The 15,849-nt window shown below is 56.3% G+C and overlaps 1 protein-coding gene across 4 annotated transcripts in view; it reads right to left on the bottom strand.

Annotated features, from left to right (window-relative positions):
• Positions 1-15,849, bottom strand: part of ALOX5 (arachidonate 5-lipoxygenase) — a 47,699-nt gene that overhangs the window by 945 nt on the left and 30,905 nt on the right. The window contains exons 5-13 of one of the 4 annotated variants that reach the window (XM_069460376.1): positions 13,064-13,170; positions 12,071-12,243; positions 8,551-8,697; positions 3,558-3,761; positions 2,742-2,828; positions 1,945-2,123; positions 1,651-1,772; positions 1,315-1,415; positions 808-978 (exon numbers count right to left, since the gene is read on the bottom strand). In XM_069460376.1, coding sequence (XP_069316477.1) covers positions 808-978; positions 1,315-1,415; positions 1,651-1,772; positions 1,945-2,123; positions 2,742-2,828; positions 3,558-3,761; positions 8,551-8,697; positions 12,071-12,243; positions 13,064-13,170 — 1,291 coding nt within the window. The remainder of the gene's footprint in view (positions 1-807; positions 979-1,314; positions 1,416-1,650; positions 1,773-1,944; positions 2,124-2,741; positions 2,829-3,557; positions 3,762-8,550; positions 8,698-12,070; positions 12,244-13,063; positions 13,171-15,849) is intronic. The other 3 variants (XM_069460377.1, XM_069460378.1, XM_069460379.1) reach the window with 3 other exon arrangements.

Below are 15,849 nucleotides of genomic sequence, written 5' to 3'. Positions count from 1 at the left end.
TCCCACTTGCCATCTGGGCTCCAGGCACACAGGGGCAGAGGGAGGGCAGAGGCAGGCCTGTGGGGGAGTCGGAAGGCGTGGGTTCCCTGTCAGGGTGGTGTGCTCATTTGCATGCTCACAGACGTCTGCAAATGAAAGCCAGACATCTTGTTTAAAAGCTACTCTATTGGATTGTTAAGACACAGTTTCAGGGCTGGAAAGATGTGAGATTTTGGATTTAGCGTGTGGAGGTCAATTGTCTCAATATTCTTTGACCAAGAAATTCCTCTACTAGGAGTGACACATATGCATGTCCAGTGAGGGACCAACACATCAGCAAAGGCCCCGAAACACTTAGATGCCCAACCCATCTGAAGATGGTGAAACTGGTACCATAATTGTAAGAACCACTGAGGTACTGCCAAGGGGTTCGGTCCACCAAGATAACCAGATTTGGTGTTAGGATAAATAAGGAGTATGAGTCTAGAAACAACCCAAGAAACTCTTAGTTGTTCCCTCTGGGGTGCTAGGGAGAAACCACACGAAAAGCTTAGTCAATAGCTGGGGAAGGGGGTCACACACCACCCTCCGGCGACAATTAGTGGAGCAGAGCCTGTGTGTGCTTTCCTGTCCTGCCAGCCTGAGCTGTGTCCAGGCTCAGGCCTGAGGATCTGGTGCCACATCCAGCCCATTTGGGGCCCCCCAGCCTTGGAAGTCAGGATTCTTGGCCCATGTATCCAGCCTGAGCCCTGAGTCACAAAACCCTAAAGTTGAAAATGGGTTAAACTTGGGGTGACCTGGGATGTCCCCCATGCTGCCCAGCCTCACCTCATTTTCCTGGAATTGGCTCAGCGCCCACACTGCACCCAGATGCCAGCAGGAGCGGCCGCGGTCGGGCAGCGTGTCCACGATCTGCTCGATGGTCACGACGCCCTTGGCCGTGGGCGGTGGGGCTCGCATGGTCGGGGGAGCGTTGGGGATCCAGGAGCACCAGTCGTACTGCGGGACGGCCACCAACGAGCGTGGGCGCCCCCGAAGCCCAGCTACCAGCCCACCTGCGGCCCGCCACGCCCACACCTGCCTGACCGGGAGGCCGCCTGCTTGGGCGCCCCAGCCACCCGGGATCCTCCACCCCCACCTCGGGCTGGGCAATCGCCCCATCTCCCCTGCCCACAGCCAGCGCCCTGGGCCGAGCCGGCGGAACCCGTCCTGGCAGACCGGATCCCAGGCCCACCCGGCGGCTGCCCTAGGATCCTGCAGGAGCAAAGACGGCGGCGGCGGAGGGCGGGCGGAAGGGCCCGGACCAGGCCCGGCTCCGAGGGCCCCCCGGCCCACCTGGCCGAAGTTCACCGCGGCGTGCTGGGCCGAGGCCGTGAAGATCACCACCGTCAGGTACTCGGACAGCTTCTCCCTGCTCTTGAGCGACTTGGGGAAGCCTAGGGCGGAGCCACGAGCGCGCTGAGGCCCCGCCCCTGGGACCCCTGAGCCCCGCCCCGTCCCGGGCTCCGTGGGGGAGGGGCCGGGCGCAGCTCAGCCTGCGTCCTGCTGTAGCTCAGGGAAGCCTCGACCTCTGAGACGCCAGCAGGAGGCAACTGGTGGGCAGCTGGAGCCTGGGGGCCCGAGCAGGGGCGGGAGAGGGGACGGGAGAGGGGGCGGGAGGCGTGGCCCTACCTGAGGCCTTTCTGCCCCGCATGCCGTACACGTAAACGTCCTTCACGAAGTCCTGCAGCTCGTGGTCCTCCTCCACCACCTGGTCACTCTCGTAGTAGATGCCCACCACCTCGGCCGTGAACCTGGCTCGGGGGTGGGGGGCAGCCGGCAGTGGGTGACCCAGCCAGGTGTGTGACGCTGACGCTGCGCCCCATCGGCGACCCTGCCACTTACTCCTAATGTCCGGGCTCAGGACCTCCCCTACCCCGCGCCTCCCCTCCCGCATCAGCGCCTGACCGCGCGGCTCCCGCTCACGTCTTGATGGCTTCCCACACCAGGAGCCCGTCGTCCCGGTAGAAGTAGTAGGGGATGTCCTCTTTGCTGTCCATGCCCCGGGCCTTGATGGCCTCAGGGAAGCACAGAGAGGCGTAGGTCAGGTCCTGCATGGCTCTCTGCACCATCTGCACGTGCCCGCCGCCCCCTGTGGCGTTGGCCTGGGGTGGGAGGGGAGTGGCCTGAGCCGAGACTCCCCCGCCCCTCCTGTCCAGCCCCTGAGCTCACCCCGCATCCATGAGAACCTGTGCAAGGGCAGTGGGGTGGCCAGGCACGTGGAGGGGCAAACCCATGTCCTGTAGGGGGGCATGTTTAATGCAGAGAATGCCCAGGGCAGCCCGAGGAGCGCCTTAAGGGGAGGAGCCTTTGCCAGATCCAGCGGAAGGGCTTGCACAGTGGGGACACCGAGCTGCAGCGCGGAGGGTGAACTCCCACCCTCAGGAGGGCAGCCAGGCAGCTGGTGGGTGTGTGGGGAGCCGCAGTACTAGTGGGCCTGGGTTTCTTCAGTGCTCTGCCAGAGGGGGTCTACACCCATGTCCCAGAGGCCAGGAGAGAGGAGGGGTGGGAGTTGCTGCCAGGGAGACAGGCTGGTGTACTGGGGAGGAGTGCTCCCCTGGCTGGGTGGGAGGGGCCAGAGACTGGCCGGAGAACCTAGGAGCGGCGCTCTGGGCACAACCTCCAGCCTCCACCCTTCCCAGGCCTCTACCTCAGTCGAGACCTCAGGTGGGGGCGGAGGCTGCCAGGCAGGGCTCTTTCCCAAGGACAAGGAGGGTACTCACCTTGTCAAAGAGGCCGTACTCGCAGATGAGCTGCTCTCGGGCCTTGGTGTTGATGGCAATGGTGAATCGCACGTGTGCCACCAGCAGCTGGGTGGGGGAGGAGGAGGAAGATACAGAGAGGGCCTGGCCAGGGCCTCCAGACCAGGTGCCTCTGGGACCCCAGCAGCCTCTCCCCAGCCCACCATGCCGAGGGATGGGGAAGTGAAGGGTGGGGTGCTGATCTTCCTGCTGAGTGACTGCGGGGGGCCTGGCACAGCTCTGATGCTTAACAGTAGAGATGATACTGCTGAAAACAGTAAGTCAACGCTGGTATAGTGTGTAATTACAGCCCCAGGCACTGTTTTAAGCTGAGTTTATTAACTGTGCTAATCCAGACCATCATCCCATGAGGCAGGTGTACTAGTTTGATCTGTTTCACTGATGAGGAAAACAGGGCACATGGAGGTATTTTAGCCTGCAGTTACCCCAGCAGTCAGTGCTGGTAGGATTCAGAAAGAGGAAGGAGAGTGACAGCAGGGGTGGCCACCAGGATCAGCCAAGGATCACAGGGAACTCATTTGCTTTTCAAATTCCACTCCCTAGCCGCCAGGCGCCCATGCCAGGTCCAGCCCAGCAGCCCAGCAGGGCATACTGAGGAACAGCGGGCTCCCAGCTGCTTTCTTCCTTGGGGGGCATCATGGACTCCCAGAACATCTCTCCCAGGGGCCCCCTCTGCTGCCCACTCCTAGCCACAGTCCCCCTGTGGGAATGTCAGCCCCCTTCCGCTCTCATATCCTGGATGCCCTCCCCACCCAGGGGAAGCAGGAGCTGCTGTACCTTGAAAATGGGGTGCACAGCAGGCAGCTGGCGGTACAAGGCGATGCCAAAAACTTCAGACACCAGATGTGTGCACAGAAGGTGTGTGATGGTCTGGTGGACATGAAAGTCACTGGAACGCACCCAGATTTTGGCCAAAAGCCAGTCGTATTTTGCATCCGAAGGGAGAAAAATGGGGTTCTCCTCTCCTGGGATTTGGTTGAGCTGATATGTTGGAGAAAGAAAACACATTGCTATACTTTGCTCCAGACTGTAGGTGTTGGAGAACCTGGCCTCTCAGGAAATTCTAGAAGAATCCAAATTTCTTAAACAGTGACTTTTGACTCATGAGAAGAGCCTGGAGGGAGGCAGAGGGCCCAGGGGTGTATTTCCTGTCCCAGTGACATCACTTTAATCTGCAGGACCCTGGACCGCACACCCAGCCTTTCTAGAGCTCCAGCTTCACCATCTGTGGGGACAAGAATTTCTCAGCTCGCAGAGTTATTGGGTGCTCTCATCTTCTCCCTGTGCCCTCAGTTAGCTCCTCCTGCTCGCCGGCTCGGGGGCCCTCAGGCTGCTGAGCCCCCCAGGTCGGGGGCCGGGGCTCGAGCTCTGCCCTGAGCCCAGACAGGCAGCCCCTCTCTTCCCCTTTCCAGTTCATCTCCACTCTGAGGCAAAGGTGATTTTTTTTTTCTAAAATGCAAATAAATCATGTGAATCGCCTTTTTAAAAGCCACTCAGTCACCTCTAAATGCCAGAAAATAAAGCCCCCAAACTCCGCCGCCGCCCCTACAGACGCAGCGCCACGTTCCCGCCTCTGCGCGCACCCGCCCCGGCCCGCGCCCTCCTGCGGGCCTGCAGCCAGGCGCGCGCGGCCCGTCTGTCACGCGAGGTCGTGGGGCCTGGAGGGGTCGACAGCAAGGATGCGCCAGAGGAGTACAGCGGCCGGCGGCAGGTCGGCCGCAGAGCTCGGCCTGGAAGGGCGAGGCCGCCCGGAGCGCGCGGCTGAGTCGCTTATCGTGTTGAGTAAGCGCCGGGGAAGGTGAGGTCCTTGTCTCCCTGGAAAGCAGCGCTGTCCGACAGAAACACAATGCTAGCCACACAGGGAATTTTACATTTTCAGGAAGCTACATTAATAAAAGGAAAAGGAAACAGGTGAAATTTAGGTTAATCGTTGACTTTTATTTTACCCAATGTATTCAAAATATTTTCTCTTCAACATGAAACCGTTCTAAAACTATTAAGTGAGATATTTAGCATTTCCTTCCCTCATTCTGCGTCCTGGAAGTCAGGGGTGTACTTTGCACTGCGGCCCGTTTTGGTCTGGAGGAAGGAGCTCAGTCTCCAGTGCTCCAGAGCCGGGAGGCAGCGCTGGGCACTGCACAGGACGGGCGCGGCCCCGGCGCTCCCGGAAGACCCAGACCGGGAGGCGGCAGAGAGACCTGCATGCTCTTCCTGCTTGCTTGTTTACACACGGGAATGGCTGGATACGGTGTGCTGTACCCTTTCATTTTCCATAAGTGAAGTTATACTGTCTCCTGTGTCTGTCTTGCTTTTCTGTTTTAACTCACCGTGGACACCCCTCCAGGTCAGCTGGGATGGATCGAACGCATTTGTTTTAACAATTTCATGGCCTGGACGTGGAAGGTTTTAATCAACCCTCTCCTGCCTTCAGATCGTTCTGTTTCCCCACAAGCAATGCCAGGGTAACCATCTCCGCCACACACCACAGGTTAGCGCTTTTGTTTCTGCTGCCTGGCGGCTGCGGAAGACACTACTGAGCCACCGGGCCTGGGCATGACAGTGCCCTCTCTATTGCTCCAGAAAGGTTCACTTTGCTGGTACACACCTGGTCAGCAGTACTAGTCAGAACACTTAGCCCATAAGCAGTCTGGGCCCGCAGTACCCACGCCCAGTGCCCTTCCAATTGCCCTGGCCATGCCAGCCCTGACCCCAGGATCCTCTGACCTGCCCGCTCTGAAATCCGGAACCTCAAGAGGCACACCGGGCACACAGGGGCCAGCCCAGGCCCTGACCTCGTTGTGCTGCCCAGTTCTGACCCCGTGAACACTACTCAGCTGTAACAATTCCTAAGCTGTGCAGGGGGCAGCGGTTGGCTGTTACTATTATTTTTTTGCTAACACGATGGGTCACATATCTCATTAACTTTAATTTGCATTCCCTAACTATGGTGAAGTTGAGAATCTTTCCATAAACTAATTGTCCATTTACATTTCCGAATCTGTGACTTGCCTATCATATTCTCTGCCCATTTTTCTACTGGGGTTTTTGTCTTTTCCTTATCAATCTAAAGGAGCTATTTGCATATCATAGATATACATCCTATAGCTGTCGCCTGTGTTGCAGTTATTTCCTCCAATCTATTTTTGCCTTTTGGCTTTGTTTATGGTGTATTTTACCATTCAATTTTAAAAACATTATGTAATCAGGTATGCCCATCTTTTCTCTTATAATTTCTTGGTTTCCTGTTTTTACTTTTAAAAGTCTGCATATTATCCATTGTCATCCTAAATTCTTTTACTTTTTCCATTTTAATCTTCACTTCATCCAAAATTTATTTTTATAAACGTTGTGACTGGGGGGTCCAATAGTTTTTTTCTTATGCAAAGACAGTGTGATAGCACCATTGATATACCACCCCATTTTCATTAAGTTGAAAAATCTCCATTGTCATACATTAGCTTCCTCTGTAGGGGTTCTGTTTCTAGATGTCTACTTTATACTCTCGCCCCAGTCTGTCTGTTCTCATGCGGAGCATCTGCTTTGATCATTGACCTTACGGAATCCTGTAATACCCAGCAAGGAAAGTTTTCCCTCTGAGTTTTCTTTTATTTTTTTCAAAAAATTTTTGACTGTCCTTGAAGATTTCTTTTTCCACATGAATCTTTAAATTCTTTTATTCAGTTTTCTCACCTTTTTAGTTTCGTACTCACACCCACTCCCAAAAAAGGGAGAAAAAATTCTGATCGAAATTTTAATTGGAAGTGCACTAAATTTGTATAATAAAATTTGGTAGAACTGACTTTTTATTATATAAAGTTTTTATTCAATATCAAATCATTGTTAAGATTTCATTGTATATCTTTTAAAATGATCTTATAGTTTTTCTTTATATGGGCATTATTTTACTTTTGTTAGCATGGAGAAAGGCTATTGGGTTTTTTTGGGTTTTTTTTTTCACTTTTTTTTTTTGAGACAGAGTCTCACTCTGTTGCCCAGGCTAGAGTGAGTGCCGTGGCGTCAGCCTAGCTCACAGCAACCTCCAGCTCCTGGGCTCAAGTGAGACTCCCGCCTCAGCCCACCAAGTAGCTGGGACTACAGGCATATGTCACTGCACCCAGCTACAATTATTCTCTTTTTATGTGTCCTTTCTTATTCTGAATCTTGTTTATGTTTGCCCTGTATTTTTTTTCCCATCGGCCTCATGAGGTGGTTATTTATTTTTTTGAGTCTTTCAAAGAACCAGATTTTGGATTTATTATCCTCTGTCTTTCATTTGCATGGGTCTTTATAGTTTGCAAAGTTGCCACTTTCAGGAGAGGAAAAAGACTCAGGAACATTCTGTGGCTTACCCGAGGCCCAGCTGCCTGCTAGCAAGTGGCAGAACTAGGATTTAGGCAGATTTAGCTGCCTGACTCCAGGCCACTCCAAGAGATCTCTGGGACAGGCTGCTTCCAAGCCCCTCCCCTGGGATCACCCAGCAATGTCTTCTTCTCTTAGGTCACCTGTCCCTTGACCTGCTGCATCAGTCCTAGGCATAGGGCTTCTATCGGATGACAGGCGGGGAACTCCTCTGTGGGACTTGCCCCTGGGAGCCTGGGGGAGCGTGGAATCTGGAGCCAGATGGCCTGGCTTGAATCTCAGCTCTGTGGCTGACTGCATGCACCTGTGCCTCAGTTTCCTTATCTGGGTAAAATGATCAACAGTAGTGTCCACCACCTCAAAGGGCTGTGGTGATGATTACATGAATAAAGATATGTCTTCGTCAGAAACGCCAGTGGCCAAATGTCCTTCAGAATCCAGAATTTTAAGATTTTAGCAGTATGTATACTTCATTATGTGACATTACCCACCCCCCAGCCTGGGTCTGAGGCAACATAATAATTTACAAACAGTACCACGTCTGCAGTGATCCACATGCACATCACACTGAACAGGACACAGCCTGTAAATAGCCTCTCCTATTGGTTCAAAGGTTTGTTTGCAGCCAATGAATTTGCTGCATTTTTTTTTAAATACTAGCAGTTTTCAGCATTTTTTAGATTTCAGAATTGAGGATTAGGGATTGTGGACTTTACAGGCTAACCCTTAGGATAGTTTTGGCATGTGGTTAGGGCCTGACATATTCAGCTGCTATGATGTCCACAGCACCCAGTGTCTGGTTCACAGACATCATTCGCTGAAGCTCGTGTGCCCATCACCCATGGGGGCCCCTGAGCAGTCCTCCTCACCCTCATGGACCTACCCAGTCCTGGGTAGGCAGTGTGGCAGCAGGCTGGTGCCAGGAACAGGGGGAGATGGAACCCAGTGCCTGGCTGCCTCCCTGCCAGTTGCTCCCCTCCTCCTCCTCCCCAGTCCCTGGAGGACACTCGAGCCCGCAAGCATGGATGGTGGCGTCCCAGGACTGGCCCAGTCCCTGACACCAGTGCCCATGGTGCCCCTCGGTGTCCTGTCTCTAGCTCAGCTCACAGCTTCACCTGCCTGGGCCCTGTCAGCATCTTGATTTGGGGCCCGCAGTCAGGGTGCTGGGGTTGGGAGTGCAGAGTGTCATCCCAGGGCAGGTTCTTGTGGCGGCAGGGAGCCCTACCTGGTGGCTCACTGTTCTTGTCCACTGAGGGCAAAGCCCTCAGCTTCAGCACCCTCCTTAGGATCTCGAGGCAGAGCTGCCTCCTCCTCCTGCAGGTGCGGATGGAGCCACCCAGGAAGGTCCTCCCTGAGCCCTGGACCGCTGAGGACTGAGCCACTTAGAAAGGTGGAGAGCCGGGCAGCCTACCTGGATGGCAATGGGGACGATCTTGTTGGCCAAGTTCTTGTAGAGCAGGCAGATAGGTGCAGCCAGGAACTGGAGCGTGCAGGGGTCTGTTTTGTTGGCATCGATGCCATCCAACAGCTCAAAGTCGACGATGAAAATGTTCCCTTGCTGCAGGAGGCAGAGAGACGTGTCCAGATCAGTTTCAGCAGAGATGGACCCACGAGTCAGGCCTGGCGGGAGGGCATGATGGCCTTTGGGGTCCCCCTTCCCCACAACTCAGTGGAGCTCAGAGTTTCTAGTTCTTTTGTCCCCTGGCTCCAAGGCAGATTCACACCGAGAGTTCTCCCCAGCTGTGACAGGTGTGGGCAAGGTGAAGGAATGGCAGCAGCTAATTCCACATTTTTTGTACCTGAAACCTGCTTGACCCTCATGAAAGAAATTGAAAGACCCTCAGAGTGGCAGTCTAGTAAGAAGTAGAGGTTAGGAGAAATAGGGGACTCTTGCGTGATACCACTACACCAGTGGCGCTGACGAGGTTAGGAGAAACAGATGAGAAAAGTCAGATATCAAAAAGGGACGGTGCGAGTTGGAAACCGGACAAAGGCCCGCCGCCGCCAGAGCCCGGACCAGGGCCTCGCTCAGGAGGTAACGACGGGGAGGGGCGGGGCTGTCTGCAGGGAGGGGTTTCCCGCAGGGGTGGGGCAAGGTCTGCAGGGAGGGGTCTGGGGGGCAGGGCGGGGTGGGGTCTGCAGGGTTGGCGTGCTGTGTGCCTGCTCCAGAGGTTGGCGACATGGCGGGTCACTTGGTGGCGGTTCCTCAGGTTTGCTGACACTCCGGATCCGTGCCCTTTACTGTAGTTGTTACGCTCCAGCACAAAACCAACAAGCTGTGATCTGGGGAGGTGACAGCCGCCCTGTAAGACGTCACCGTGTGTCCTCCGGAGGGAGCCCCGCCGAGCGCCGGTGTCGCAGCGCTGGGAACCGGAGTTGAGGCTGCGGGCAAGACCGTCCTTCTAAAGCCTTTTGTTTCCCTGTGTTTAGAGAGCGCTGGAGGGCCCCAGCTGGGGAGGCGTCACAAAGCAGCCACCTGCAGCGCTCCCCCCACCCCCCGCGGAGCCCACTGCGCTCGCTTCCGCCAGAGCCCTGGACTGCGGGACTGGCTGGGGACAGAGCCGCCCAACGGGACACGGGGGAGCTCGGTCCGGCCAGCGCCTCCTGCTTTCGCCGCTGACAGTAGCGATGAGCTCGGAGCGTTTCCGCGGCGATGCACGGCCAGGGTGGGGACGGGGACACCCGGTCAAGGAGTTGGAGCCCCGCGGGCTGGTCGGACACGGGGCTGGCGGGGCTCGCGGACGGGCTGGACCACTGGACTTTGAGTGCGGACATGACCATCAGGGGCTTCTGCCGAGAAGGAGCGACTGACTGCTAATCAAATCTTGGGGCCACTGGACTGGTTAACGATGAACGACCCCCGGCAGGGGGCCCGGGAGCCCAGGCAGGCCTGGCATGGGGCCGCCGAGGGGCGTTTCTCTAATCCGGAGCCGCCTCGTGTTCTTCTGCAAGAGGAGGGCTGGCGTCGCTCTCACTTCCGACGGTCCGGGATGGTGCGGTGGACAGCGGTGCTCTTGCCTGCGTAGGGTCCCTGTCCTCTTTCGGTCAGTGCATTCCATTCCCCGTTGGTGGCGGGGGTTAGGGGGATCGTCTCAGGACTCGATGGGGCCAGGAGGATGAGCCCGCAGACACTGCTGGGAGTGCTGGGATGCAGGCCTTGCCTTCTGGGAGTGGGTGGTGGTCACTATTACCTCCGCGTGGGGAGACCCTGCCGAGGAAAACATCCACCAGGGGCAGTGGAGTAGGAACCCGGGAGCGCGCCAGGATCCTCAGGGCCTGGCCCGCCCAGCACTTCGCTGCTTCCTGTGGCCTGAGCCTATGCTTAATCTTGGATTAAGCCAGATTGAGTTCATTTTTGTGATTTGAAACCAAAGAATCCTAATATGAAGTCTAAGAACAGAAACAACCTTGAGGTGAAACAATGAATCAAAACTAACAACAGGGATAGAATTTTTCTATTCGAATTCCAAAAAATGATTGCACAGGTAAAGATTAAGAACAATTTAGGAGTTTTAGTAAGCCACAGATTTACCACAGATTGCTAAAGTGCTGCCAAAGACAGGCGGCGTGACTGACTGTGGCAGTGACGAATTACTGTGCGGGCGTGGCGAGATGGGCGTGTGTAGGAGTGTAGGCAGTGAGGGGCCGGCCGGCTCAAAGGAGATGAGCCATAACTCACCTGCCCTGGAGGTGGCAGGGACTGCCCAGCGGGAGGCCATCACCCTGTCCGAGTGCTGAGAAGGGTCCCCTCCCTGGGCAGCTGGGTGCACTGATGACTGCTCAGTCCCTTCCAATTCTAGGATTTTATGGCCTTTAAGGTTCTATGATTCTCCGATTTGATGTTTGAAACCTATAGCCACCGAATCAATGTTACTGCACCTAGCAATAAAGTCCACAGAAGAGCACTGCTGTGTGTGTGTGTGTGTGTGTGTGTGTTGTTGTTGTTGTTGTTAATGTCAGTTGTCCACATGCCCAGGTACTGATATGGGGCTGGTTGGGTCCAGGAGGAGGGGGACAGGACTGCCTGCACTGGCGCAGGGGACCTGTCTGGGGAACTCAGCTGGGTGGTGGCCTCCCGAGTGTGGTGGACAGCATACTGGGGCTGGGAGGTTTATCCCCAGATGGCACCAATCACCCCTGTCTGGCTGGGGCCTCCAGGCAAGCTGGCATGCAAGACAGGGTGACCAGAAGCAACAGAGGCCACCTGGACACCTGGGGGCAGGTGGCAGGGGGCGGGTGGCTAGAGACCCAGCTGTGCTGGCTCCAGTGGGAAGAGGCAGACTGAGGGGAAACTGTGCCTGTCTCTGAGTCCCACCAGATCCAGGTAGAGTTGGTTTGAACTCCTTTCTCAACACTAGGTCACCCTTGCAACTGTGGGTCAGGGTGCTGAGCCTACAGGTGAGGGTGGGGAGAAGGGGTGGGGAGAGGGGGAGACAGGAGCAGTGCCACCCACATTTCTAATTAGTCAAAAATTCTGTGAGGTTTCTCCCCACGCCTCCCTTTTCTGCTCTCACATAAGGCCTGCTTCTTTCTCTAGTTTTCTCACCTTTGCAAGGTGGGTGGCAGTTTGATGACTGTGTGTGAAGTGTCTGTCACAATGCCTGGCCGATCACAGACCCCTAGTCAGGGGTAGCTCTATGTTATTGATACTGATGTTGAAAATATTGATATTATGTTCCCAGACACAAGCATCGTGGAGAAACATCCCCCTCAATTCCTCCACTGACGTTGCACAAGACAGTTTGCATAATGCCCAGGATGCTGCCAGGAAAAGGAAGAGGCTACTCCAGTGAGGACGGCCAATCTCGTCCTGTCAGCTGGCCAGATGGACCTGGAGTTGTCCTGGGGTCCTGTGAGCACTGGCCAGCAGGAAGTGCCTTCCACCTGACAGAATGTGGCCTTGGCCACTTCCCCAGCCAGCCAATCCCTACCTGGACCTCCTGCTCCAAGCTGAGCTCCCGCTCCAGGCTGCATTCCACCATCTCTGTGGTCACCGGGAGCTTCTCAGGCAGCTGCGTGCAGCGCCGGATCAACACGGGGTTGCAGCCGTTCAGGAACTGGTAGCCGAACATGTCGTCTTCCTGCCAGCGCTTCATGACCCGCTCTATAGGGAGAGGAGCAGGGCCCAGACTGAGCTCCGAGTAGAGGACAGCCGGGGCCATGGTCCCCCTGACCCTGCCTGATAGCGGAGTCCCTGCCTGGTCTCCTCTCCTGGGTGCTCACTGGCCGGCTGGCCAGCCACAGGCTCCACTCGCTGTGCCCAACTGATGCCCCCTTGCCCGTCACTGTGTCAGACTGTGGCACCACCTTGTCTTCTCTGGGCTGGCCCTTAGTGGCTCAGGAAGCTGCCAGGTCACCCCTCTCTCAAGAACTTGGGTCCTTCAGCCCAGCTTGGAGGGGGCCAGGATAGAGGGAGGAGAGCGGAGGGGAGTCCTGGGGGGAGTTTGCCAAGGCCGGTGCCCCCATTCCTGCCTCCTTAACATCCTTCCCGTGCCACAACTGGCCTCTATGATGCCAGTGCTCTAACCAAACACGTCCTAGTGCAGAGAGACCCAAGGTAGCTTTTATGTAAATGCTTTCAAAACAAGCATTTGCCTTTCCTCTGTTCAGAAGCACTGCAAATGATTGATTTATGTCGAGAAAAAGTTCTGATATTTTTGAGACTTTTGAAGAGGAAATGAGGTCGAGGGTGCTCGAGCTTGAAGGTCCAAGGAGGGGAAACCTCTGGGCATGAGGGTGACCACAGTGAGGCAAACATAGGGTGCAGGGGTGCCAGACAGGGTGACATGGTGGGGAGGCCTGGGCATGGTGGTCCTGTGCTGCAATGGGGTGGGGCAGCCCTTGCCAATTTTCCGGCAAGTCTCAGACAGGAGAGTGGCATCCCCTCTCCCCAGTACCTCAAGAGCCCCCAAAGGTACACTCACCGGAAATAGTGTTGCTGATCTTGACGAAGATTTTCTCGAAGTCAGCAAAGTCACTCCAGGAAGACTGGAACATGTGCATGAAACGGTTGATGAACAGGTTCTCCATCCTGCAGGCCAGAACGCAGGTCACCTCCACGCAGGCCGCCTCGCCTCCCTCTGCATGGCCCTCACAGCCAGGTCTCGGGGGCCTTGCCACACCCCCAGGCAGCTCCGAGAGGGCAGGTGATTGGCCTTGTGTGTGCCTATTCCCAATGCCCCTCCTGCCACCCCGCCCCCCCATGGAAGAGACCAGGTCATTGCCCTCCAAAACAGGTGACAGGGCCTCGAATTCCATCCAGGCCTGTGTTTATTCATTCGCTCATTTATTCATCAGGCATCTGCCATCCCACTCAGTGGGCCGGGTCCTGAGCACACTTCCAGGGCCAGGGCACTTGCCTCCCATGCAGCTGCTCTACTGCTTGCCTGGATTTTGGGGGGGATGAATAGTTCAGTTGCGATAAATGCTCTTTACTTTCTGCTAACCCTGGCCCTGTGTCTGGTCTGAGGACACAAGCTTCCAAATGCCCATTACACAGGACAGCAAGATGGAAACCCACGGCAGGAGCTTGCTAAATTCAAAATGCAGGCTGCGGGGACCAAGGGAGTGGATGTTAGTAGCCTGACCAATAATCCCAGGGGCTTCCTGGAGGAGGCACCCAGGAAAGGAGAAGAGGGGAGAGGCTCCCCACGCTTCCTGCATGGCCCAAGCAGACTGCAGGACAGAGGCTTAGGACTTCTGGCTGATGCTCACTGGGACACACTCTGCCTCAGTTTCTCCCTCTGGCACACACAGCTGAGAAAAATGAAAGTGACAGGCTGTCCTGTCCCTCCCCACGGTCAGTGCTCGCTGCCCACTCCTCCAGCCTGACCCTGGCTGCCCCAGCCTGTGCTCTGTGCCCCGTCTGTGCTATGGGCTGAATTGTGTCCCCCACCCCGATTCATGTGCTGAAGCCCTAAGCCCCAGTGTGATGGCAGTAGGAGGTTATACGAGGTCCTGAGGGCAGGGTCCTCATGATGGCACTAGTGTCCTTATAAGAAGAGACCAGAGAGACCTTGTTCATTCTCATTCTCTCTCTGTCTCTGCCACGTGAAGATGCAGCAAGAACACGGTGGGTCGTCTGCCAGCCAGCACAGGGGCCCTCGCCAGGAGCTGAACTGGCTGGCGCCCAGATCGTGGACTGCCAGCTTCAGAACTGTCCGTTGTTTAAGCCCGGCCTGTGGTGTTTCGGCTTGGCAGCCCCAGCAGACCGAGACGTTCTCCTGCTGAGCCCAGGGGCCTCCGCACACCCTCCCGACCCAGTCGAGTCAGAGGACTGAGGGCGGGGCTTCTGTCCAGAGTGAACCTGGCTGACAAGACAGAGGGCTCAGTGACATTCCAGCTCTGTTATCCCAGGGACACCAGCCGTGGCTGTGCATGCAGGCAGCAAGGTGGAGGGACTGAAGGCAAGGAACTCCTCGGACAAGCAGGAGACAAGGTCTCTCACGGCCCAGGCAGGACACCGATGCCTGCTCACACAGGGCCACTTGGGTCCCTCCTCAGGGCAGCAAATGCTTCTCTCCTTGTTACTGGCCACCCTGGGTCCCCTGGGAGGCCATGACGCTCAGGAGAGGGTCCTGGGGCCCGAGATCCCCGTGAGACAGGACGAGCAAGCCCCTGCAGATGGCCCACAGGACGTGTTGCCAGCAGTTGCTGGGGCACAGCCTGGGTAGTGTGGTCTCCTGGCAGCTGCACACAGTAGGCGCTCAGCACTACTGCTACAGCGGGGGGCCGGGCCCTGGGATGGCCCCAGCGAAGTTTCTCTCAGCCTTGCTGCCTCCTTCTCCCCCTGCCCCCCTCCTTAGCGGACACCCTGGGACAGAAACCCTTGCCAGGCAAGAGGGGTAAACCTGTGGCATCAGCGTCAGTCTGGGTGTGCAAAAGGACTTATTTCTGGGACAGGAGAGGCCTTCCCAGGCCCCGATCCCCTCAGGGTCCAAGGACGGTCGGGCCCAGGTGGTGCCCAGGGAAGAGGTCCCGTCCTGGCTGCCAGAGGTCCCAGCTGGCTGCTCACCCCGGTTCTTGTGGGGAACTGGGAGTGAGTTACCATCCCCCCAGCTGGGTCTCTCTGACTTCAAAACAGAAGGCTGGCACTGAAAACAGGCTGGGTGTGGCAGTTCTGAGGAAGCCACAGATCCAGGAAGAAGTGAGTTAGGAGGAACATATTTGCATGTCATCTAGAGGCAAAATATTCCTGCATGCTTATAGACAATTAGAATATTCAGGGCTTCAAAGGTCTGTTCTTGCACAAAGGAGGAACCTGCAGCCCAGGGAGGACACCTGGCTTGTCCAAGGCCACAAAGGCTCATAATGACATGGCCAGGCAGGACCCCGATGGCCTAACTCCGTGGCTTCCTCCTGAGCTGAGCTGTGGCCTGGGCTGGGCACAGCTGTTGGTTGCGGGGCGGGAGCGCTGCTTCCTCTGCCCCCCTGCCCTCTCCTGACAGCTCCTCCATGTCCCATTTCACAGATTAGCTGTGCAGTGTGGGGGCAAAGCCTACTTGAGGATGGCTGGCCTCCCTCCAGGCAGAGCAGGTGGCTAAGAAAAAACAAGTGGCCAGTTACCCAGAAATGGCATGGAGACCAAGCTGTCTGGAGCTGGAGGTTCAATGGAAGGCCTCTTTGGTGACCTCAGCCATGAGTTTCGGTTTTCTGCCAGTGGGCACCGCGTTTAACCTGGGGCAAAGCAGCACTGCCACAGCGTGAGCCA

Source organism: Eulemur rufifrons, chromosome 28, assembly GCF_041146395.1.
Source record: "Eulemur rufifrons isolate Redbay chromosome 28, OSU_ERuf_1, whole genome shotgun sequence".
NCBI lineage: Eukaryota > Metazoa > Chordata > Mammalia > Primates > Lemuridae > Eulemur > Eulemur rufifrons.
The sequence above is the reverse complement of the archived record's forward strand: the minus strand, read 5'-3'. Positions and strand labels throughout refer to the sequence as shown.